The 24,713-nt window shown below is 38.4% G+C and overlaps 1 protein-coding gene across 1 annotated transcript in view; it reads left to right on the top strand.

Moving 5' to 3' along the window:
- The window catches only part of WDR49 (WD repeat domain 49), a 127,101-nt gene that overhangs the window by 53,060 nt on the left and 49,328 nt on the right, over positions 1-24,713 (top strand). The window contains exons 8-9 of the mRNA XM_077879533.1: positions 19,842-20,006; positions 23,237-23,352. Of these exons, the coding sequence (XP_077735659.1) occupies positions 19,842-20,006; positions 23,237-23,352 (281 nt within the window). The remainder of the gene's footprint in view (positions 1-19,841; positions 20,007-23,236; positions 23,353-24,713) is intronic.

Here is a 24,713-nt window from a genome sequence, read left to right as displayed (position 1 = left end):
TGCATGAAATGTAATTAGCAGAGATCCATTTTGCCAGCATATTTTACACCAGTGGCTCGCAGTGGCAGCCCGGAATGTATTCATAATAAAATGATTCAGTTAAATGTGGTGCCACTTGGTATGCAGCACGAGTGTTGTTTGTCTCCCCACCACTTTAATGACACTTTTGCAGCCTTTGCTTACGGGAGCGCTACCTGAATGTCAATGAAGAAGCCTGGCTCCTCTGGAGCAAAGATGCCTACCGGACCACAGGCCTTTGTAGGGGACAAGGAGGGTCTGCGTGTGGCATCAATAGAGGGAGAGGCGCTGGTGGAGGTTGGTCTGCTGCAATGATCCCTTCAGGACTGATTGTAACCACACAGTGGGAGCCCAGCAGAGAGCCAGTATCCAGCTTGTGGCCAATTAAACAGTAACTCCAACCCATTTTTTCCCCTTCCCTTCTGCAGAAGCTTCTGCGTTCACTCAGGAATGAGTAGTTCGGGGTTTTTTTTGTGCAAGGGGTGGAAAGTCCTTTGTTAGTAATGAGTAGTGAGTGTGTCATGTCACTACTCCAAACATTCTGCTTTCTGGCTATTTCTAGGAGATAAAAACCCTTGATGAAACAATCCATTTTGAATTCCATTTGGGGGGAATGCTCCCCCTGTGAATGTTTTACTGAACTTTATGAAGGCAACCAGTTAATTCAGCTCCCTGGTGGCTTCCGGAAGATGTATTGACCTCCAGGAGAACATTTTTGCAGATTGAGGTCTGCAGTTAAAGAGCCCAGCATGTATGTAGAGGACAAGATCCTATGTCGCCTGGCCATTAGATGAGCGAGCGGTATTCCACGAGGAATTCAGGAAATGGGATGCAGAGATGTGGAATCTTCCATTTGGGATACAAAGATAAGGCTAAGACAATGCGAGTATATGCAAGTGACAGGGAACCGTAGAATGGGCACATATGGTATGTGATGTAGGAAGGGTCCCTGTGCAATCAAGTTGGGTATTTGCACCTCTCCTTATTTTTGTTGTGAAGAGTATAAATAATTAAAAGCATTAATATGTATATATGAGGTACACAGTGCTGTTCATTTCATACCTAAGTGGTCCCCAACTATCAGTGGCTAAGCTATAGAGAAAAGCTTTAACAATGTATTACGTTTATAACTATCAAAACATATTGCAGTTAAGGACAAAGAAAACCAAATCACCCACGGTGCCATCCGCCAGTGATAATTGATCATTTCAGAGTAATTAGACAAAGTAAAATGGTTTTGAACAAGTCGCAGGTGCCAGGAATGAGGAAGCAGATTCATACACTTTAGTTTCTTCCTCCCGGGAGCTCAAGGAGACTCAGGGCCTGGCTGTCTTCTTGGTGATCGTCGCTGGCAGGTGCCCGTTACACCTGGGGATGAAAGAAGGGGAGGAAGGCAGACACCTTCCTAACTCACAAAGGAAAACTGCAATCCAGTGAAATGAAGTAGAGAGAAGGGCAGAGAGCTGTCCATGGTAGGTGGTCACTTCTGCCTGCGGCTGGGGTGGGGGACAGACTGGAGCCCTGAAGTCTCAGAATGGGACCCTCTAAGGGGAGAAGGAAGCAGTTCCACACTGAAGATAGACCATGAGCATCCTCAAAGAGGTTTGAGCACTCTCGAAAAAAAGTAGTACTTTTTTTTTTTTAAGGGTTTTATTTATTTATTCATGAGAGACACAGAGAGAGGCAGAGACACAGGCAGAGGGAGAAGCAGGCCTCATGCAGGGAGCCCAACGCAGGACTCGATCCCAGACCCCAGGATCACACCTGAGCCGAAGACAGCTGCTCAACCACTGAGCCCCCCAGGGGTCCCTCTTCCGGTGTTTCAAAGTACTCAGCAAATGTAGTTGTTGAGGCAGTAAAGGGAGCCGAGAACCAGATTGTGAATGTCGTTCGCTGAATATACCATGGCCTGGTCTTGGAAAAATAAAGCATGGACTTGAGGTCAAAACAGCAGTTTTCACATTGTTGTCTCAGACCCCTGGGGGGACTCAGATTCTTTCAGAGAATCTATAAGATCAAAACTGTTTTCATCATATTATTAATTTTTTGCTTTCTTTTGTTGCTCTGTCTCAGGAGTGTACAGGGAGTTTTCTAGGGGCCACATGACTGCTGATGACCTCATTGCTCTAATGCCTAGAGGAATGTTTGCTTTTGTATGCTTGTGTCTTAACAGTTGCTTGGTTTAAATTTCCAGTGTGGTAGATGCATAGTATGTCTGTCTTGGCCTCTCTCTCTTTCTCTCTCGATCTCCCCTACATAAATGGAAGCTGTTTGGATTCCTTAATAATTTTTAAGAGCATAAAGGAATCCCAAGGTCAAAAGTTTTGAGAAATGCTGAGTTAGTTAGATCAGAGTTCAGATGTTGGGCAGATAGCTTGTCATGTCTAAGCTTCAGTGTATTGACTGTTAAATATGCGTGTGTGTGTGTGTGTGGTAGTGGGAGGTGGAGAGCAGAGACACGTAAAGGGTAACAACACGGATCTCCCCAGCATGGCTTTCTGTGGCCTGCCTTTGGAAGCAGCCCTCCTTCCTCCCCCACAGTCAGCCCCAGCCAGGCTCCCCCTCTGGGGAGGGGTATCCTCCCACCATACCTCTCAGGTTACATGTTGGTGCTCTATGGCACTTTTTTCTTATTAACTTCTTGGTATCCCTTAATCTTCATTTCCTTCCTTCCTTCCTTCCTTCCTTCCTTCCTTCCTTCCTTCCTTCCTTCCTCCCTTCCTTCCTTCCTTTTTAAAATTTTTATTTTATTTTAATTTTTTATTTATTCATGAGAGACACACAGAGAGAGGCAGAGACACAGGCAGAGGGAGAAGCAGGCTCCCTCTGGGGAGCCTGAAGTGGGACTTGATCCCAAGACACTGGGATCACAGTCTGAGCCAAAGGCAGATCCTCAGCCACTGAGCACCCCAGCCCCCCCTCTTCTTAACCTTCATTTGCACCTTGTATCATGTGAAAGCATGTACTAGGAAGAGTGAGGATGGTGGCAGGGACCCCGAATTGGGCTTTGTCCAGGAATGCCCCCTTCAGATGAGGTAGTTGTTTATCCTGCTCCTTCTCTCCTCAGCCCTTGCAGCTCCTGCTCATAAATAGTCCTGGAGCTCATCTGTCATCCTCTCAGCTCTCCAAGTCTCCAAGGACAAGCCACACTTACCCCCCCACCCTTTCAGAGTATTGCTCACATTTCTAGGTGTTTTCCAGGCAGACACGGAACTCCCATTTTTCTCTCCTCCTATGTTTTTGGTGTAAGGGCAAGATCCTTGTTTTCTGCTTCTGTATTTTCCTACAACCCTTTGGCCTCTGCTGAGTAGCAAGTGCACGCTCGATTGCTAGGTTTGGTGACTTATCACCACTTCCCATTCCATGTTCAAAAGGAATCTGTGCTTTTTTGGTCCACTGGCACTTGCTCTGTGGTTATGTGGTTTGGTGTCTTTTGAGTAGAATTTATCTTTGTCTGAGTTTAATGAAAACCTCTTTTTCTGTTGTTGTCATTTTAACGTGTTGCCGACGCTTTGTTATTATTTCATTCTGTTTGGGCTTCAGTGGAGACCTAATATAATCCCTGTATAAAAGCAACTTGGTGCAGTCTGTGACTTTTCTTTATCTTCCTGCCTTTTGGTGGATCCTCGCACCCTAATCTAAAAAAAGTGATGTTAAGCCCCACAAAATCTTTTAAAAGAAACCACATGCTTTCCTTCACCCGGCAATGTGTGCCCTCACAGCTAGCAGGAGAACAAGTTGGGACAGGATGAAGGAGTCCCTGGAATGCCTAATTTTGAAAGAATCAAAGTAACTCAATATCCTGGAGGCAGTTTTAATGAACTGTCTGCACAGAGTTCTTAAATGAAGCTTTTATTAAAAACCATGAAGGTTAAGAAACTTTTAAAAAATATATTTGTAGGTACCATATAAACTGGAATAGATAAAATTTCTGAGTCATCACTGGGGCTCTCATCCTAATGATGTGGGTTTAGGTGTTTCTGTAAAATAGGTAATGTTTCAGTTTGCCTTGCATCTAAGACATACTTATAGTCAAGCTAGACATTCAGGCATCATCACATTTGGGCAGATAATGATATTAACCATTTTTATTATTTAAATAACTTATCTTTGTGAAACACCACGTGCTTATTATAAGACATGAAAACAATGCAGTAAGCTCAAATAAGGAACTAAATATTGAGGAAATATCATCAGCATTTCCTAAATATCTCTCTGTGCATAGACAATTTTGTATAAATATGGTTCCGCAAACTTATTTTTCATTTTATAATATATTGGAATATATTTCCTTAGATGTAGCTCTACTTCATCATTTTTAAAAAGCAGCACAGTAACCCATTGTAGACGCGTATCATAATTTACCGATCCATTTGCCTTGATGAGAATTTTGCTATTATGAATTCTTTTGTGCATAAATATATTCAGACTCATGACTTTATCTCTCTAGGGTGAAATCTTAGGAATGTATTTCTAGGTTAAAATATATGCATATTAGATAATTCGATACACAAATTGCCTCCCAGAACCTCACTATTTTGCCCAATCTCTAGAAGTAAACATATTAATCATATGCATGGTATATAAGGAGCCACGTCAGCGGCTGCCTGGCTGCCTCCAGCAGGACCCCTGCCTGAGGCCATCGATGAGGTTCCTTCCCATAATCCGGCATGGGATGTTGATTTTGGAATTTTGAAGACTAGACCTTCTCCACGTTAGCCACGGTGGTGCTGTTTCTTGAGGACCAACTCTCACACTATCACAGCAAACATAAAGCCAGACCACTCATTAAAAACGGGGCTGGCCTAGAATTTTTTCAGTGACGCTGCATCTCTTGTCCTCTCTTCTATATCCATTTTTGGAGAAATTGAGCTATCTAACCAATTCAGTTGGTAGTTCCCTGGGTAATTGTAAATCTGGGCAAAGGGAAGTGGACAAGCTTGAGGGAAATCTGTGTCCACCTTTCAAGACATTATACCTCTTTACTGCTTGTATTTAGGGCAAAATCAATGAGTTTCTCTTTTGAACAGAACTGGATGAGCACTAATGAAAACTTTCTCCTTGCTGCCCTATTTGCTGGGCTCCAAGTGGCTTTCCTTTTATTAACACGCCTTTTCTTCAGTGGTCAGCTTGAGGCTGTACTTGGTTACATGTCAGTCCTGAGGCCGTGAGCTCTGGTCACTTGTTGGAGATGTGGGAGGTGCCCTGGTCTTAAGGCTTCTCCAAAGCATACACAATGCACACATGTATGCACACACTTATTTAAATGTGATTAACTTGGAAGGAATAAGGCATTTCAATGTTACAAAAGATAAAAGAGGGGCACCTGGGTGGCTCAGGTGGTTAAGGGTTTACTTTCTGGTCATGATGCCAGGGTCCTGGGATGGAGCCCGTGTCGGGCTATCTGCTCAGCAGAGAGTCTGTTTCTCCTTCTCCCTCTGCCTCTTCTTGGGCTTATATTCTCTCTTACTGTCCCTTTTGAATAAGTAAATAAAAATCTTTAAAAAAAAAACTCAAAAGGACAAAAGGGCATACAGTGAAAACTTCCTCTTATTGCTTCTATTTACTCAGCTTTCATCGCTGGAGGCAACCAGTTTTATGACTTTCAGGATCACCCTTTCTGCAATGCAGACAATGTCTTTTGCAGAGCAGATTTTTTTTTTTTTAAATTTCAGGGCTATTCTATTCATACAGAGGTACATATGCATATTCACTTTTAAATTATGGGTGTGTATAATTCTTGATACTTAAGAATTGGTATTATTTTTAAATGCTTTTTACACCAATGATAGAACATTATGCACAGAAACACTGTTCTGTATATTGATTTTTTTATCTAACAATCTGGCCTAGAGATCATCTTATTACCTAGAATATCCTCTTTCTTTTTTATAGCTGCACAGTATTCCATTACGTGGGTGTACCAAAGTTTATTAGACAGCTCTTATGGACATTTAGATTGATTTCAGCATTTTATATTACAAATAATGTAGTAGTTTTTAACCTTGAGCGCACAACTTTTAGCATGAGTGAGGGAATACCTGTAGAATCAATTCCTAGAACTGAAATGATCTCATCGAGAGTATTTATGTCCGTAACCTTGATGGATATTGTCAAATATTCTCCATAAAAGCCACGTGAAATCCAACAGAAGAGTAGGAGAGGACCTTTTCCTCAGCTTCTCTCATCATCACAGTCGTTTTTTTTTTTTTTTTTTAAGAATCTGGTTTTTTTAAGAGCACTTTTAGGTCTATAGCAAAATTGAGTAGAAAGTGCAGAAGTACCCCATATACCCTCTGTCCTCGCACATGCATCCCCTTCCCCATTATCCACACCCCCTACCAGAGTGGTACATTTGTTGCAGTTGATGAACCTATATTGACATATCGTTGTCACTAAATGTAACCACAGTTTACATTAGGGTCAATCTTAATGTGATACATTCAATGAGTTCAGACAAATGTATAATCACATGTATCCACCATTATAGCATACTGGCTTTTCAGATTGGCTTTTTATCACTCAGTAATATGTATTTATGTCTTCTTTCTATATTTTAATGGCTTGAGAGCTCATTTGAAAGAAATATCGAATGGTATTCCATTGTAAGGATGTGCCATCATTTATTTATCCATTCACCTCCTGAAGGACATCTTGGTTGCTTCCAATTATTGGCTATTAGGAATAAAGCACCTATAAACCTTCACGTATAGGCTTTTGTGTGGACATAAGTTTTTACTCCTTTGGGTATATATCAAGGAGCACAACTGCTGGATTGAATGGTAAGAATACATTTAGTTTTGTTTAAAAAAAAATCCAATTGCCTTCTACAGTGGCTGTACCAGTCTGCTTTCACATGAGCAATGGACGAATGTTCCTACTGCACTACATCCTCATCGCATTTGGTGTTGTCAGTGTCCCAGATTTAGGTTGTTCTGAGAGATGCATAGATCACATTATTTTACTTTGCATTTCCCCAATAATGTATAATGTGGAATATCCTTTCATATGCTTTTTTTTTTTTTTGCCATTTATGTTCTTTGGTGAGGTGTCTGTTAAGGTCTTTGGACTATTTTTTTTTTTAAAGATTTTATTTTATTTATTCATGAGAGACACACAGAGAGAAGCAGAGACACAGGCAGACGCAGAAGCATGCTGTCTGCTGGGAGCCCGCTTTGGGACTCTTATTTTAGGATCTCAGATTCACGACTTGAGCCGAAGGCAGATGCTCAACCACTGAGCCACCCAAGTGCCCCATCTTTGACCCATTTTTTAAAATTGGGTTGTTTTTTGTTGAATTTCAAGGGTTTTTTTTTTGTATGTTTGGATTACATTGCTTCATCGTATGTGTCTTTTGAAAATAATATCTCCCAATTTGTGGCTTATCATTTCATTCTCTTGACAATGTCTTTTACAGAGCAGAATTTTTTTTATTTAAATGAAGTCCAGCTTATCAATGATTTCTTTCAGGGACTATACCTTCCGTGTTTTGTTTAAAAAGTCACTGCCAAATCCAAGATCATTTAAATTTTCTCCTATATTTTTAGGTCTGTGATCCATTTTGCTAATTTGTGTGAAGGGTATAAGGTCTGTGTCTAGATTCATCTTTTCACCTGTTGGTGTCCAGTTGTTCCAGAACCACTTGTTGAAAGAAAAGACTATTCATTATTATATTGCTTGTGCTTCTTGGTGAAAGATCAGTTTACTCTATTTATGTGCATCTGTTTTGGGGGCTCTCTATTTGATATTATTGATCTAGTTGTTTATTCTTTTTTAAATATTTTACTTATTTATTCATGAGAGAGAGAGAGAGAGACAGACACAGGCAGAGGGAGAAGCAGGCTCCATCAAGGGAGCCCCATGTGGGACTCGATCTCAGGACCAGGATCACACCCTGGGCCAAAGACAGATGGTCAACCACTGAGCCACCCAGGCATCCCTAGTTGTTTATTCTTATGCCAATTTTACACTGTCTTGATTATTGCAGCTTTATGGTAAATCATGAAGTTGGTAGTGTCAGTCTTCCAATTTTGTTCTTTTCCTATAATATTTTGTTAGCTCATCTGGGTCTTTGGCCTCTTCATATGAAATTTAGAACTGGCTTGTCAATATCCACTAAATAACTTGCTGGGATTTTTATTTGCATTGCATGGGATCTATTGACTAATCTGGGGAGAATTGAGATCTTGACAACATTGAGTCTTCCTCTCCACAGAACATGGAATATCTCCATTTATTTAGTTTATACTTAATGTAAGTATTTAATTTCTGTAGATGCTAATGTAAATGCTATTACAATTTTATTTTCAGATTCTGCTTTTAATTGTTGTGCTATATAGGAAACTGACTTTTGTATATTAACCTTGTATCCTACAATCTTGCTACAATCACTTATTAGTTCTAGGAGTTTTTTGTTGATTCTTTCATATTTTCTACATAGAGAATCACACCATCTGCTAACAGAGTTTATTTCTTCCTTTCTAATATTTATAGCATTTATTTCCTTTACTCATCTTACTGCATTAGGTAAAGTTTCTATATAATGTTGAAAAGGGGTGATGAGAGGGAACCTCCTTGCCTTGCACCTCATCTTAGTAGGGAAGTTTCACATTTCTTACCGTTAAGTACGATACTAGCTATAAGTTTTTTTTTTTTTTTTTTTCTGAAAATACTCTATAAAGTGGAGGAAGTTCCCTTCTAGTTTACTGATAATTTTTTTTTTATCATGAATCGGTGTTGGATTTTGTCAAATGCTTTTTCTGCATCTACTGATATGATCACAGGATTTTTCTTTTTTAGCCTATTCATGTGATAGATTGCATTAATTCATTTCTAAAGGTGAAGCAGCCTTGCATACCTGGGATAGATATCACTTGCTTATGCTGTATGATTCCTTTCTTGCACTGTTGGATTTGATTTACAATAGTTTTGTTAAATATTTTTATATCTATGTTCGTGAGTATCAGACTGTAATTTTTTCTGTAATGTCTTTATTTGGTTTTGGTATCAGGGTAATGTTGTCCTCATAGAATGAGTCAGGAAGTATTCCATCTGTTTGTATCCTCTAAACAAGATTGTAGTAAATTGGCATCATTTTTTCCTTAACTACTTCATAGTATTTACCAATGAACCCATACAGCCTGACACTTTCTGTTTTGGGACATTATTAACTATTGATTTATTTATTTTTTTTCATTGATACAGGCCTATTTGGACTTGTCTTATGTCTATTTCTTCTTGTGTGAGTTTGAGAAGATTGTGTCTTTAAATTGGCCAATTTCATCTAGGTTGTCAAATTTGTAGGCATAGAGTTTTTATTGTATTCCTCTATGATCCTTTTAATGTGTATGGTCCTTAGTGATGTCCTCTCTTTCATTTCTGATCTGAGTAATTTGTGTCTTCTCACTCTTTTTTTTTTTTTTTTTCTTCTTCTTATTTAGCCTGGCAAGAATCTTATCAGTTTTATTGATCTTTTCAAAGTGACAGCTTTGGGTTTCATCAACTTTATTAATTCTTGAATTTCAGTTTCATTGGTTTCTGCTCTAATTTTAATTTTTTTCTTCTGCTTACTTTTAATTGCATTAACTTTTCATTTTCTTTTCTAATATATGCATACATTTTCCTCTAATTTCTGCTTTCTCTGCATCTGAAACGTTTTTATTTGTATTTTCATTTTAGTTAATTTTAATTTTAAAAGATTTTATTTATTTTTAGAGAAAGAGTGTGAGTGAGGGGAGGGGCAGAAGGAGAGGCAGAAGCAGACTTCCCACTGAGCAGGGAGCCTGACCCAGGGCTCAATTCCAGGACCCTGAGATCATGACCTGAGCCAAAGGCAGATGCTTAACCAACTGAACCACCCAGACACACCTACATTTTAATTTAATTAAAAATATTTTAAAATTTCTCTTGAGAGTTTTTCTTTAACCTAAGTGTTATTTAGAAATATGCTGTTTAAAATCTCCAAGTAGGGATCCCTGGGTCGCGCAGCGGTTTGGCCCCTGCCTTTGGCCCAGGGCGCGATCCTGGAGACCCGGGATCGAATCCCACGTCCGGGCTTCCGGTGCATGGAGCCTGCTTCTCCCTCTGCCTGTGTCTCTGCCTCTCTCTCTCTCTCTCTGTGTGACTATCATAAATAAAAATTAAAATTAAAAAAAATAAAATCTCCAAGTATTTTGGGATTTTTCCAGTTATCTTTCTGTTATTGATTTCTAGTTTAATTTCATTGTAGTCTAAGACCAGACATTGTATGATTTTTATTCTTTGAAATCTGTTAAAGTGTGTTTTATGCCCCCAAATATGGTTTATTTTGGTGGCTATTCTATACAAGCTTGAGAAAAATGTACATTTTGGTGTTTTTATATGAGGTAGTTTATTTTACATTTATATCCACTTGATTGATGATAATGTTTTTTTTTTATTTTTTATTTTTTTTTATTGGTGTTCAATTTACTAACATACAGAATAACACCCAGTGCCCGTCACCCATTCACTCCCACCCCCCGCCCTCCTCCCCTTCTACCACCCCTAGTTCGTTTCCCAGAGTTAGCAGTCTTTACGTTCTGTCTCCCTTTCTGATATTTCCCACACATTTCTTCTCCCTTCCCTTATATTCCCTTTGAGTTCAACTATATCATTACTGATTTTCTGCCTGATGGTCCTGTCCCTTTTTGATAGAAGAGTACTGAAATCTTCTACTATAAAGGTGGATTAATCTTTGCATTTCTACCAGTTTGCCTCATGTAGTTTGATGCAGTTGTTAGAGTCATACATATTAAGAATTGTTGTTTTCTTGGAGACTTGACTCTTTATCTGTATGCCCCTTTTCATTCCTAATAACTTTCTTGCTATAAAGTCTGCTTTGTCTGGAATCAATATAGCTACCACTGCTCCCTTTTGATTCATGTTAGTAATGTATCTTGCTCCATTTTACTTTAAATCTGTGTTTTATATTTAAATTGGGTTTCTTTTATACAACATATAGTCAGGTCTTGGTTTTTGATCCAATCTGACAATCTGGCTTGATTTGTTCATTGAGCACATTGACATTCAATTGATATAGTTGGATTAATAGATTTCTTATTTGTGACTGTTTTCTACTGGTTGCCCTTGTTCTTTGTTCCTGTTTTATCTTCTACTGTTTTTCTGCCTTTTGTGGTTTTAATTGAGCATTTGAAATGATTCTATTTCCTCTCTCTTCTTAGCATATGACTTATATTTTGTTTTTAACGTTTTTTAAATGGTTGCCCTAGAGTTTTCAATATACATTTATAATGAATCCAAGTCCACTTTCAAATAACACTATATTAATTCACAGGTCATTTTATTACCTTACAATAACAAAATAATCTAATTCCTCCCTTTTTTTGCCTGTATCATTGCTGTCATTCATTTCCCTTATATATAAGCATATATCTGTATATAATCATATATGTATGCATAAGCATACATAATTGAATACATTGTTGGAATTATTGTTTTGATACGTTAGATCAAGTAAGAATAAGAAAAACAGGAAAAATTCTTTCCATTATGTCCTTCCTTTTTCATGTAAATCCAGTTTCCTGACTTAAATTATTTTCTTTCTTACTAGAGAACTTCTTTTTAACATATTTTGAGGTCTACTAGCAACAAATTCCCTTAATTTTTGTTTGTCTGAGAAAGTCTATTTCTCCTTGATTTTTAAAGTTGCTTTCACAGGGTACAGAATTCTAGGCTGGTGGGTTTTTTTCTTTTAACACTTTAAATATTTCATTCTACTCCCTTCTTGACTATATGTTTTCTAAGGAGAAGTCAAATATAATTCTTTTTTTTTTACTTTAAAATTTTTATTTAAATTCAAGGAAATTAACGTATAGTGTAATATTGGTTTCAGAAGTAGAACTTAGTAATTCATCACTTACATAGCACACCCAGTGCTCATCATATCAAGTACCTTCCTTAATCACTCATTTAGCCCATCCCCTACCCACTTCCCTCCATCAACCTTCAGTTTGTTCTGTCCTTAAGAGTCTTATGGTTTACTTCCCTCTCTCTCTTTTTTTCCTTTCCACATGTTCATCTGTTTTGTTTCTTTTTTTAAAAGATATTTTATTTATTTATTCATGAGAGACACACAGAGAGAGGCAGAGATATAGGCAGAGGGAGAAGCAGGGTCCTCACAGGCAGCCTGATGTGGGACTTGATCCTGGGACTCTGGGATCACGCCCTGAGCCAAAGGCAGATACTCAACTGCTGAGCCACCCAGGCGTCCCTCATCTGTTTTGTTTCTTAAATTCCACAAATGAAATCATATGGTATTTGTCTTCCTCCGACTTATTTTGCTTAGTGTAATACACTCTAGGTCCATTCAATTCTTGCAAATGGTAAGATTTCATTATTTTTGATGACTGACTAATATTCCATTGTCTATATATACCACATCTTCTTTGTTCATTCATCAGGTGATGGACATTTTGGCTCTTTCCATAGTTTGGCTATTGTGATAATGCTGCTATGAACATTGGGGTGCATGTACCCCTTTGAATCTATATTTTTGTATCGTTTGGATAAACACCTAGTAGTACAATTGCTGGATCCTGGGGTAGTTCTATTTTTACTTTTTTGAGGAACTCCTTACTGTCTTCCAGAGTGGCTACACCAGGTCGCATTCCTAGTAATAGTGCAAGTCCCCTTTCTCAGCATCCTCACCAACATCTGTTGTTATCATGTTCAAATGTAATTCTTACCTTTGTTCCTTTGAAGTAAGTTATCTTTTTTATCTGGCTTCTCTCAAGATGTCATCATTGACTCTGATATGCCTGCATATCCTTATTTTTAGCATTTATCCTTCTTTGTGTCATGTGAGCTTTCTGGATCTGTGGTTTGGTACCTGTTACTAATTTGGGAAAATTCTCAGTAATTATTGTTTCAGGTATTTCTTCTATTCCTTTTATCCTTCTCCTATTAGTATTCTCATTGTGTGAATGTTATACTTTTTGTAGTTGTCCCACAGTTCTTGGATACTGTTTTGTTTTTTTTTTTCCTCAGTCTTTGTCCTCTTTGCTTTTCAGTTTTTGAGGTTTTTACTGATATATTTTCAAGCTCAAAGATTCTTTCCTCAGCCATATTCAGTCTAGTATTAAGCCCATCAAAGGCATGCATGCTTCATTTATAAACTCTAGCATCTCTTTTTGGTTCTTTCTAAGGATTTCTATTGCTCTGCTTACATTACCCATCTCTTCTCACATGCTATCTTTACCCATTAGAGCCTTAGCATATTAATCATAGTTGTTTCAAATTTCTGATCTGATAATTCCAACATCCCTGCCATGCCTGAGTCTGATGCTTGCTATCTTTCTTCAAACTGTGTTTTTTAGTATGTTTTGTAATTTCTTCTTGATAGTGGGACATAAGGTACCAAGTAAGAACTCTGTAATATGCCTTTAGAAATGTGGCAGTGAGGGTGGTGGGGGTGGAGAAGCATTCTAGAGTACTAGCATTAGGTCATAGTCTTCTGTGAGCCTGTGTCTCTGGACTGTGAACTTCACATATGCTTTTTAAAAAAAGTTTTTATTACCTTTTTTTTCACATATGCTTCTCAGTTGTCCACCACACTTATGTCCAATAAGAAAGCTAGAGCCAGCTAGAATTTGGTACTTTCCTTCCTCAGATCAGTTAAGCATTGTTAAAACCCCAGCAGGTGAGGCCCTCATTAGTTTCTCCTGAGGGAAGACCTTGTTAGGAAGAACAGAATTACTCTAATGTGTTTTGAAATAGTTTCTTGCTCTCTGCCCTGGCCAGAAGCAGGAGGGGATATTTCTCCAATATTACAGTAAAATCCTGGTCGATAAAATGATAATACTGTCGAGGCCCCCCCTGACTGGCTCCCCTTGGCATTTTTAACTCTCAGACTTGTCCACTTTGAGCCTCCAGCAATTCATCAATTGTAGTTCTAGTTTTCCTCTCTTGGCGCTGCTTCCCGTGGACTTTCCAGTTCATGAGTTCCTGCTCTGGTAAATTGTAATTTTCTCTATTTGTCTGTTGATCTCTCCAATTCTGGGGGTAGCAATTTACCCTGCGACCTCATTTCTATTATTGATAAAATAAGAGTTGTCAATTTTTTTTTAGTTTGTTTAGATTTGTACTTATTAGTAGGATGGGTGACTTCTAAGCATGCAGGACCAGAACCTGGAGTCCAATGCAGTCTCAACTACTCTTTGATGTCCTGTTTTCTCAGTTATTTGTTTAGAATGAGGGAAGTGGTGAGGTTTTAGAGTCAGAGTTCCCCAAAACTTTGCATTGAGCAAGGGATTTTTAACTTTTCTAAACAAGAGTTTTCTTATCTATAAAATAGGGATTGCAATACCTCCCTTTTAGATTTTCTGTAAAGGACAAAAGATAAGGTATAGAAACATACATGGAACAAGGCAGGAATAAAAGCAAAATCCATATTAGCCAAAAAAAAGGGAAGTGATATTCTTCTGACTTTGCCCCCTAGTTCTTGTGGGTACCTGGTGATTTGACCTTTTGCATTGCTGTTTCCTTTGCCTAGGCTTTCTCAGAGCCCCCAGCTTTGCATTCACTCTGCTGATCTCTACCTCTGTCTCAGTTATAGTTTTCTCCATAATGCTTATCACCGCTAGACTATACCTACCTATATATTTATATATCTATATAGCTTTTTTCCTCTTATTTTCTCATCTCGGTGCCTCTCTAGCCCCGCTAAATAAATATAAGGGCAGGAGTTTCTCACCGCTGAATTCCCAATGCCCAGATCCTACATCTTGCATATTTTAGGTATTCAATAAACTCAAGGAATGAATTTGAGGGATCCCTGGGTGGCGCAGCGGTTTGGCACCTGCCCTTGGCCCAGGGCGCGATCCTGGAGATCCGGGATCGAATCCCACGTCAGGCTCCCGGTGCATGGAGCTTGCTTCTCCCTCTGACTGTGTCTCTGCCTCTCTCTCTCTCTCACTGTGTGCCTATCATGAATAAATAAAAATTAAAAAAAAAAGGAATGAATTTGAAAGAGCAAACTACAAATTAACTTAAAAGAGGTAATAAATAAGATTTATAAATGGAGAATTGCTGCCTTAAAATATTTGGGCCCTTTTTCTGTACCAGTACTTAGATATTATCATTCTCCTCACCTCACTACTTACTAAGATGTAACTTCTAGAGATTTGATGTACAATAGAAATAAAGTTGGTAACCTGCTTTATATTATGGGGCCACAAACAGCACTGACTAAAAAATAGAACTATAAACAGCAATTAAATCAAATGTCCTCATCCCTTGGTAGCCAGCGACATCGGCTGCTGTAATTTTTATTTCCCTTCTTGCTTAGACCTAGGATTTGGAATGCATGTAAAGACAACTAAAATGCCTACTGTTGTTGGAATACAAGAAGACAATTAAGGGACATGGATACAGCCTCACATCTCTTAGAATCGTCTCATTGGCTGTGACAGCTTCAGATGAGGGAGACATGAAGACCCACATATTCCTAAATGGTTATTAACTCGGGTAAACAAGGCAGAGAACAACATTTAGCTCCTCAGGGCCGCTTGCACTAGAGGGAAGTTATTAGGGGAGTGTCATTTCTGCTCTGCAGACTGTCGGGGCACCGTCCTCATGGGCTGAGGTCTTGCCTGGTGAGAAGCAGCCAGAAATGAACTGAAAACTTGAAGAGATTTGGTCTCCTCAAAATCTGGCATGTAAATATGATACCAATACTTATCCCTGAGCTCCATTCCTGAGAAAATCACAGCTTGCTAAAAATAAAGTCCCCACCGTCCTATAGTCAAGCCATTTCCTTCACCTGCCAAGTGATGTTAAATGCATTCCTCTCTCACCAAACTTTGCAAGTCTTTCCACCTGCCTTGCTATTCTTGTATTCTTGATATTGTCATAGTGACAGAAGAGTCTGGTTAATGCTGGTGGTATGTCTGAGACATGGTCAGCCCTCGGTTTTCAACACATTGTTTTCCTGGAGACTCCACCTTACGGCAGATTGCCATAAAATGAGATCTGACTGGCTATCCACTGTTGTCATTATTGATTCAGGTTTCATGAGCAATTATGAAATGAGCAGAGAAAGGTGCTAAAAGCCGATGAATAGTATGTTAGGGCTCAGCCAGGTGGTCAAAGGAGGAAGAGTTTTGCTGCAAAGCAGCAAAATGTGGGAGTTACTAACTCCTGATTGAATGTCTACAGCAGATAAAAGTAGGGCAGTCGATGATTAGATGCTTTGTAATGTGGGCGATGTCAGTCTCAGGAAGCAAATAAGTCTTTTCCTTGAACATGGTCTCATTGTACTTTGCCCCCCTCCCTTTTCTTTTTTTATCAGAGAATGTTCATCTTTTTGTACTGAAATGCCTAACATGCAAGTGCTCAATAAATACATTTTGAATAGAAATAGGTAAAGTCTTCACAACCTTTAACTTTTTCTTTAAAAAAATACTGTCAACATTTTCACTCTTGCTTGGAAAATTATGTTTCCACGGTTTTGTTTTTAATGAATACAATTCAGATTCCTAAGTAATTATATGAGAAATTCACCAGTATGATATAATTTGAGATTTCAGTGTACATCTACAATCTGCTTTCTAAAGCTGTAATTGTCTAAATTCACTGTCATGGTTGAAAGAAAGCAAGATATTAAATATTTTCCTTATATTGGTTTGGATATGAAAAGTGGTATCACCCAAAATAGAAAAATAAAGCTTAAATAGGATAGTAACACTAGTTAACTTTTATGGCTCATTTATTGCATACCATTCACTGTGCTTTACAAATATTAGCTTATTTAAACTTCTCAGAAATGGTTTGAGATGGTTACTGTGATTCTTTCTGGTCTGTAGGGGAGGGAACTGAAGCTTAGAGGTGTTAGGCACTGAGCCCAAGGTCAGACAACTGACCTTCAAACTCAGGCATCCTAGTCTCAGACTCAGGGCTCTTAACCACTAGGCATGTTGCACAAATCAAAGCAAAAAGAGGGACGCCTGGGTGGCTCAGTGGTTGAGTGTCTCCCTTCAGCTCAGGGAGTGATCCTAGGGTCGTGGGGTCGAGTCTCACATCAGGCTCCCTGCTTCTTCCTCTGCCTATTTCTCTGGCGCTCTCTCTGTGTCTCTCATGAATAAATAAATAAAATCTAAAAAAAAAAAAAAAAAGGCAAATAGCAAATAGAAACCAGGCAGTTACCTGGAGTGATAATTGAAGAGATATGTCACATTATTTCAGGTTTGGGCAATTTTGTCCTAGAAATTATACTATCGTTGAACAATGGTAATTAAATATTTAAGCTACTTTTGATTTTGTGAGAGACCATGTGTAACATACATACAGTTTTACATCATTTAAAAAGTTGTTTGATTCCGAGTTGTAATTTCAGGGAAAAAAAAGGATACAAGACATCATGTGCTCACAATCAGTTCTTTGCTCAATGGTGATCCTTTTATTTTCCAGTCTCTCCTCTCCTTTTAACTTCTGAACTGCTGTTTCGGGTGAACATCTCTTACCTGGACCTAATACAGCAGCCCCCACATGGTCTTTCTGCAGCCCCAGTTTGTTCTCTACACCACTGCCAGGAGTATCTTCACAAACCAACTAACAACAACAAGAAAAAATACCGTGTTGCTCTCCTCCTCCTCAAGTACAATGATTGCTGCTAACTTTGAGTCATACACTCCACTGATAATCCAATGAGAGCTAAGGCCCCTATCCCAGTAAGAACTTTACACACATGACTCATTATTCTGACATTGCTCTTTTTTAATATTTTAATTCCAGTTAGTTAACATACAGTGTGGTATTAGCTTCAGGTGTCCAGTACCGTGCTTCAGCACTTCCATTCGCACCCGGTGCTCATCACAGCAAGTGCCCTCCATAATCCCCATCACCTACTTCACCCATCCCCCCATCCACCTCCCCTCTGGTAGCCATCAGTTTGTTCTCAATAGTTAAGATCTCTAGCATTGCTCTTTAGGGATTTCAATATCTGTCACCAACCTGCTGCCTCACCTGCCATTGCACTGTTTATTTATCTCATCATCTGCACTCTGGCTGCATTACACTTCATATTGCTTCTCATGCTTAGAATATTCTCCAAGTTCTCTCTTCTAAGCACACTCTTAATTATCTGGGATGCCAAGCTGGAATACAGAAGGCCTTATGATGTGTCTGCCATAGACAGCCCATGATTCAAGCCTCATTATATAAGCTTGGGAACAGTACTTAGCTGATTAGAATCTCAATTTCATCACTGGTAGAATGAGGGTGATAACGTTATTTATTTTACAGAGTTTTAATAAAGATCAAGTGAGATAGTGAGTGTAAAGGGCTTGGCATCCAATAAATTCATATTCCTTTCTTCAATTGTAGATTGACCCTCCTCACCTTTTATTCCCCATCCCCCATCCCAGGAGTAGATTTGGGATTTTCCTCCCTGTGCCCCTACTGCAACCAGGGGTGAGCCCTCTAAACTTGTAGTATTGTTTGGGATTTATCTGTTTCTTGTCTGTTTCTCTATCCAGACCAATAGCTCTCAACCCAGGCTGTGGACTTACATAACCTGGGAAGCTCATTAAAAAAATGCTCCTTCTTCCTTCAATTAAATCAGAGTCTCTGATCTGGTGTACAGTCATGGTTTCTAAAGTTCCCCAGGTGATTTTAATATTCAAGCCTAGACTATAGATTCCTTCAGAGCAGGGATTCATTAGTGAAGCCCTGCTGCTGTCATGGAGCTGGCCACAGAGTGGATGTTCAGTGCATGCCCAAAAAAACGAATGAACGCATGCACACATGATGGCCAGCCATCCAGGCCTTCTGAATATACATTCAATCAACTTGAACCTATTTAATTATAAAAATGCAATGCTCAAAGTAGCATATCATTGATAAATTTACCTTTATACAATGGTAATCAGTACCTGTGCAGATAAAGACATGATTTAAGTTTTCTCAAAGTCTAGATGTTGCTTCAGGCAACTTCCTATCTACTTATTTGTGTATTCAGTGTTTTATTTTTTTGTTTGCTTGCTTTTTCATTCTTTTGGGTCCCAAAGTCATACGGTTGGGGGTGATTTTACTTTCTTAAAGGATGACTAAATACCTAGAGCTGAAATTAGCAGTTTACTTGCCACCATAAAATTTCTCACAGTCGGGCTACTATATATAATCCTATCGCTTCTGGCCTTTGTTCTGTTGCCTTCCTCTTGGAGTGTATATGCAGATTTATATTTAACCTTCCTGTGTTCTTTGTTTTTAGTGGCCTATCAATAATTGTGTTCAGTTGTAAAAATATATACAGCACCTTGAGAAAGGGAGAAAAGGGACTAATAGCATTGAAAGCGGCAGCTCTAGCGGTTTGTTAAAATTCACTACCCCCCCCATAATGTCTGGTAGTGGTTTCTTTTCTGAATGGTAAATGGAGGGTGATATGCAGTCAAATACTTCTTCTCCTATAGTGAATGGTGTCAGAGCACCATGACTAATAAAATCAGCTTTCTCATCTAAACACAGAAGATTTTTAAGTTTATTTCAGTAGGATTTGGTTCCAGTATGGCCTCTAGACAGTCAGCTGAACAGTGGGTAAGGGAAGTAGATTCCTATCTTTGCTGGTAAAGAGAACCATGACTTCATTTCCTCTGTTCCGGCTTAGGAATCAAAATGTTATCAGCTTAACCAAAAGAAAGAAAATACATCACAAACATGTCTCTAACTATTGTGAGGTGGGGGTGCGGGATCTCAGTAGTGGAAATCCATGGGTTAGATATTTTTATTGAAATAAAAATGGTGTTCTCTGGGACTATATTTCATTTCTTTATAATGTTATTTTCTCTTAGGTCGTCAGCTCTGATGTGGGGTCTACTGTTTCCTTCTGGATGATAGACACTGGGCAGAAAATCAAACAGTTTACTGGTTGCCATGGCAATGCAGAAATCAGCACGATGGCCCTTGATGCAAATGAGACACGGCTTTTGACTGGCAGCACAGATGGGACGGTAAAGGTGAGAACACAGTGATGCTCTTCTATCCACATACAAGGAGGGTAAAATACTATGTGAGGAGACGTAGCTATAGCTCTATTTGCGTTTGCCTTTTTGGCCATGCAAGAGGAAAGATGGGGCAAGAAGAGTTAAATAACCTGCACCATCTAATAACAAAGCTGTTAGGAAAAAAAAAGCCTCTGTGGAAAATGAATAAATGATCTTTCTGAATAAATTATTTAGACTAAAAATGCAACTTGGCTTACTTATCTCAGAAAGCCTTTTCCAGTGTTCTGGATAGAGGACTACTTTGGGGAATAAAATGTCCAAATAATTTTCCTATGCTTCAGCTAATGCCTCTAGTTTTCTTCTCAGTTTATAAAATGAGAAATCAGGGCAACCAAGTAAACTTTTTAAAATGGCATCGATGTAAATTTGGGGGCAAATGAATATTTTAAAATCAACCCATGTTATAACTTGCACGTTTATGTGAGGGGAAGTGAGACAGTAAAGAAGGATAGTAGGAAGAACAATCATATTATTTATTATCATAAACTAACAGTATTTAATACTTCCATTTCTCTTATTTTGTGACTATTACTAATTTCTTCTGGGAGAAAGGTGCTATTATACTTTGCAAAAATAACATTTTCATGCAAGGCTTAGATATTTGTTCTCTGAAGTCATGTCTACCAGTGAATCCTCTCTGCTCCCCTCAGCTCTGACACTAATGACAGTTTTTGATTGGAGATGGCTTGTGACACTCAGAGGCAACAGAAGGCAGTTTCCCAGAATAAGCTTTGAATGGTTCTCAAACTTCTGTCATAACTAGAATCAGAGGGTGTTAATTAGGTGTGCCTTCCATGGTGAGGTGTATGATGCATGCAAGTAGGCTGCGAGGGAGGGTAATGGAAAGTCATCTGGATATGTGGGTAGAACATGATGGAAGTTGGAGCCAGGAATTCAGGGGGATTCCAGAATGGCAACTGTCAGTGTCAAGGAAGTGCTATGGGGGGTTGCAATGGGAATCTCTGGAGGTCAACAGAACTGGGCCTTTGGGAAGGTTAATGGCTTGAGGCAAGGACTAGGAGCGTGGGTTTAAGTAATCTAGTTTTCAGGAGAACTGGTAAGATGTGTGAAGCTAATGGGACAAGTCCAACCCCAATAGTCAAGGTGGAATAAAACCAGAATAACTGGGACTGGAATTTTAGACAGGCTTAGGCAAGAGGAGCAAGTGAGTATCCCACTTACTAGTCTTAGGGTAAAAGACTGAACTGAGAAATAAAACAAGTAGACTCGGTTCCTTTTAACACTTTCTTGTCATGTTACCCGGTTATAGGGTCCAGAGTAGGGAAGACTTGCAGACGGTTGCTAAAAGCTTGCAGATAGTCCCAGCTAAGGGACTTAATAGGTCCTGGGGACAGTCAGATCTTCACAATACCTATTTGTGGGTATTATTTTAGGTGGGTTTGGTGAAAGCCATGTTTAGAGGAAAATGAAATGACATAGGTGATGAGCATGTGCGCCCTCTAACATCTCAGCTCAAGCCTTGAATCTTAGAAGTTAATGTGAATTTAGTAGAATAATCACAGCTTTTGAAGGTATATTTGTCTTTATCATAATAGCACAATGGAATTCTGAAATCTGGCAACCTCTATGTAAGATGCATAAATCAAGGTTGAACTGCTCTGGACATGTTCCATGGAAAGACACGAATGAATGACATTTTCCAATCTCATTTATAATTTAGAACCCAAAACCAATACCCATGTCATCCGGGATTTAAAAGTACTGCCCTATTTATCATGGTTTTGAAGTACCTGATTTTTAATTAATTAATGTTTTGAATAATTAATGTAATCATACAATAAAATTTGAAATATCAAAGAGTTACACAGTGAGAAGAAAGTTTCTTTCTCACCTCTGTTCACAGCTCCTCCCTTGTAGCTACTGCTGTTACTGGTTTCTCGAGTATCCTTCCAGCCAAAGGGCAGCATTTGTTTCTTAATGACAGCCCAATATAATATGTTGTTCGGCATTTTACATTTTTCTATCTTGGACATTGATTCATATGAATGCATATAATATTGTTAGCTAACTTTTATTGCATGTTTACTAAGAACCAGGTACTGTCCTAAGCACTTTACACACACCCCCACTCACATGCAAATGCACCCCCCACATCCTCCCATATATATATGTATCTGTATCCTTGGTACTATTATTATGCCAGTTTTACAGAGGACGAAACTAAAGCCCAAGGAGATAAATAAAGCAAATTGCTAAAGGCTCCATAGCTGGTTCAGTTTTGGCAGAGCTTAGAAATCTAGAAATGACATATTCTTCTTAATGGCTACATTATATGCTACTGTATGGATATTCCATAGTCTGATTGTTTAGTCCCTTATTAATGAGCAACCTGATTGATTCAAGAATTTAGCTTTTATAGACAAATGCTTTAAGAATATCAAAATATTCAAAATAATTCCATTTCACACACATAAGTGCCTCTGTGCAATGATTTTCCAGAAGTTGAAAATCAAAGGGAGTCTAGTCAAAGGGTATATGCAATTTAATTGCTTAATTTATTTTAATTAAACTTATTCTCTGTAAATGATAAAACAACAGTGTTTCATGACAGAGCTTAGCTTTAACTGCTAGTGACGTAATGATGTTCTGTTGTAAAGTTCACTCATTGGGCCTGGGTCCTCACCACCTGCTTGAGGAAGTAAACTCAAAAGTGCTTGTGCCTCTGTAGGCCTGGGTCTGGCATCCACTATCAAATGGACATTTTACTGGGAGAAAATGGGAAATCTATCCATAAAGACTGTGTTTCAGGCTCTATATTAGATGTTTAATCCTCCAAATATTCCAGAGGAGTAAGTTTCCTGTGTCATAAATGAGGAAACTGAAATTTAGATAGATACACTTAGAGAAAGAGCCAGAATTTCAACAGACTCCAAAATGTGCCTCTACATGATTTTACAGTCTTCTCCTTAAAAATACACACTAACTTAAAACCTTTGAATCAGCTATTATTAGAATAGATGGATAGGGTTATAAGTAGAGTAATAAAAATAACAGGTATATTTAAATGGTGAGAGAATTTTCTTTAATTATGACATACCTTAAGTGAATCAGCCCTAATCCAGAATATAAACACAGAGGTTTAAAATAATCCTGTGACTCTGTGTTGTTTTACCCACTGAAGAAGACATTTCCTATTCTTGTCTCAATTTTTTCTCTTACAGGTATGGGACTTCAGTGGTTACTGTCACCACACACTAAATGTTGGGCAAGAGGGAGCTGTGGAGATTTCACAGATCCTGGTTCTCCAGAAGACCATACTGGTTATGGGTTGGGAGAGGTACGGCGTGCTTCATGCAAAACTGTAGGGAGGCAAAAAGGAGAATGTTATTTGTTTTTTGTTTTTTTTTGTTTTTTGTTTTTTGTTTTTTGTTTTTGTTTTTTTGTTTTTTTTGAGAATGTTATTTGAATCAGAATCTGAAAGAGAAAAGAACATAGAAATCTTGACTGATTCGGAGTCATTAACTTGCTGGTGAGCGAGGTGGGACTGACTGAAAGCTTCGTGACTAAAACATGGTAAGATCACGTAGCTCAAGCAGCTTTGAGAGGTGTTTATAAGGCTTTCTTCTGGCTTTTGGAATCTTTTTCTTTAACCATTCCAGACGGGGTCATAGTTCCACTTTCTGAGTATTGACTCTAAAAGTTTCCTAGACTTTGTAGTCAATAAATTCCTAATGTGTAAATTATATTCTTTCAAGTCTAAAGGAAACATATTTCTTCTTCTTTTGTTACTTATTTTATATTGCAGCAAAGAGGGATATAGGCCATGGAATTCTGTATTAGCACTTCCTTCCTATCAGTGCAGACAGGGGCCTTTCACGGCCTGTTTACTGTTCTCGAGGAGTAATTATTTCATTTCATTATAAGGAAAATTACTTCTTTCTTTTTCTCCTGAGACAACCAAGGGATCATAAACAGGACCTCTTCTATGGCACTGTATAAACACTAGGAAAATTAAAGTGTGGTATTTTCAGAAAGTATATTGTCCATAAATTCAACAGTTCACAAAGTGTGGCTCTAATAGGTAATTTGCCCAACATTATTCACTGTGGAATTTTGATCTTAATGATTTGAAGCTAGGATTCAAATCAAGTTTTATACCTAGAAAATTAGTGGTATATATTTGGGGACTTTTATCAGTCACATGAAAGGTTTTTTCTTCTAATGCGAATGCGTATATGCAGACTGCAGACTAGAAAACATAGTGCCAAATATAGCTTAGTTTTCAGGGATAGTTTAACTATAAGGAAAGAAAGTAGAATCTGGATTATTCTACTTGATATTAAGAACTAATTCAATAATCCTCACCTTTGAAAGACAAGGCTTCTTCACATCCTGAGAAGAGTCATGATCCATTAACGACTTCAATCTCCAGAGACAGTGGCCTAATTATTTCTATAATTGGGCTGTGGCAATAAATCAATTTAATTCTCAAATATTATGGCGTGGTAGAGGTGAAGTATATGGCTGATCCAACTTAAGTTTTGAACGTAACGAAAAAGAATTTTAAGAATTTATCAGCATATGTCAAAACTTTGGAGATACTATTCTCTTAATTATATTTTTAAGATATCCATAGTTAGAAATTACCATCAAAGGTAAGGCTTTTTTTTGATTGGCTTAGGCAAGTCAATTTTAAAA

Source organism: Canis aureus, chromosome 31, assembly GCF_053574225.1.
Source record: "Canis aureus isolate CA01 chromosome 31, VMU_Caureus_v.1.0, whole genome shotgun sequence".
NCBI lineage: Eukaryota > Metazoa > Chordata > Mammalia > Carnivora > Canidae > Canis > Canis aureus.
The sequence above is the reverse complement of the archived record's forward strand: the minus strand, read 5'-3'. Positions and strand labels throughout refer to the sequence as shown.